Raw genomic sequence first — 1,089 nt, forward strand, 5'->3', positions numbered from 1 at the left:
AAAATGCATGTCAAGTCGATGCGGCACCGCGGCTGCAAAGATGAAGTCACTGACTGACTGTAGTTTGGGCGGGGCGGGGCGGAGTGCTGTGTATGCATGTTATGGTTGGAGCATGCGAAGGCTGCATGGTGCTGCCGATTACCCCAAATTTGTATAAATCTAATATACGCCGGTCCCTACTGGCACCTATCGTTCACCAGCCACAGCCTGCTTGTCTTGTCTATTTCTCCCCGCCCTCACCCTCCATGTCCCCTTCCTGGGTCCCCTCCCCGCACTCGCACTCGCACTCGCAGGCCGAAGGTCTGAGCGCAACTAATCAGTATCCCCCGGCTGGCAGCCCGTCCTGGGCGTACGACATGGGGGTGGCTCAGAGCTCGTCCAACGGTGTCGTAACCACCACCATTTGCTTTAGCCGCCGCCTGAGTGATAGCCGGCCCAGGGTATCACAGAATATCACGACAGGTAGGTTCAATGTGGGGTTTTCTTGTACTGTTCAGGTTGCTCCGGTGTTTGTCCGTCTCAGGACCGATTTCATTACCATGGAAGCTGTCACGCTGAAGCTACTCCAGCATCATACATTTAGACAGCCGCACGATCTCAGACATGTCACATAGAGCAACCATAAACAAGGCCACTGCAGACATGTTGATAGGGTGTAGTCCTGCTTCGAGCGCGCGTCTGTCTTGTACATCTATCTTGTACATCTGTCATGTCATGTACACCTATCATGTACATCTGTCTGTACATCTGTCATGTACACCTACCACCTAACTGCACCCCCCACCACCACCACCACCAGATGGCAGCAAGAACACCACCTTCATCTGGGCCATCAGCACGGTGGATGGCTTCAAGGAGCACTCCTCGGTCAACCGGGGAGGCTTCTACCTGGACCTGGGGCTGGCGGGTAGGTGGGCGGGTAGGGAGCCCCTAGCTACAGCTAGCTGAGGGCCTCGTTAGCCGCGATAGGGAATAAGGGCGCACAGAGCTTGAAATTCAACGGGTATGGGTGAGGGCGTACAGAACTGTCTGCCACATTCGGTGGGGGAATGGGGGGAGCTCGAAAAGATGAGCATGAACGCGTTGGGA

General features: G+C 55.5%; 1 protein-coding gene across 1 annotated transcript; it reads left to right on the forward strand.

Annotated features, from left to right (window-relative positions):
* Window positions 1-245: 245 nt before the first annotated feature.
* VOLCADRAFT_101455 (uncharacterized protein) lies at window positions 246-948 on the forward strand (the record flags this gene model as incomplete). The annotated part of the gene is made up of 2 exons (XM_002959888.1): window positions 246-462; window positions 800-948. 2 exons carry the CDS (start codon window positions 246-248, stop codon window positions 946-948), a joined length of 366 nt encoding a protein of 121 aa, XP_002959934.1.
* Between the last annotated feature and the right edge of the window lie 141 nt (window positions 949-1,089).

The sequence above is a fragment of the Volvox carteri genome (genome assembly GCF_000143455.1).
Source record: "Volvox carteri f. nagariensis unplaced genomic scaffold VOLCAscaffold_1198, whole genome shotgun sequence".
Taxonomy (NCBI): domain Eukaryota; kingdom Viridiplantae; phylum Chlorophyta; class Chlorophyceae; order Chlamydomonadales; family Volvocaceae; genus Volvox; species Volvox carteri.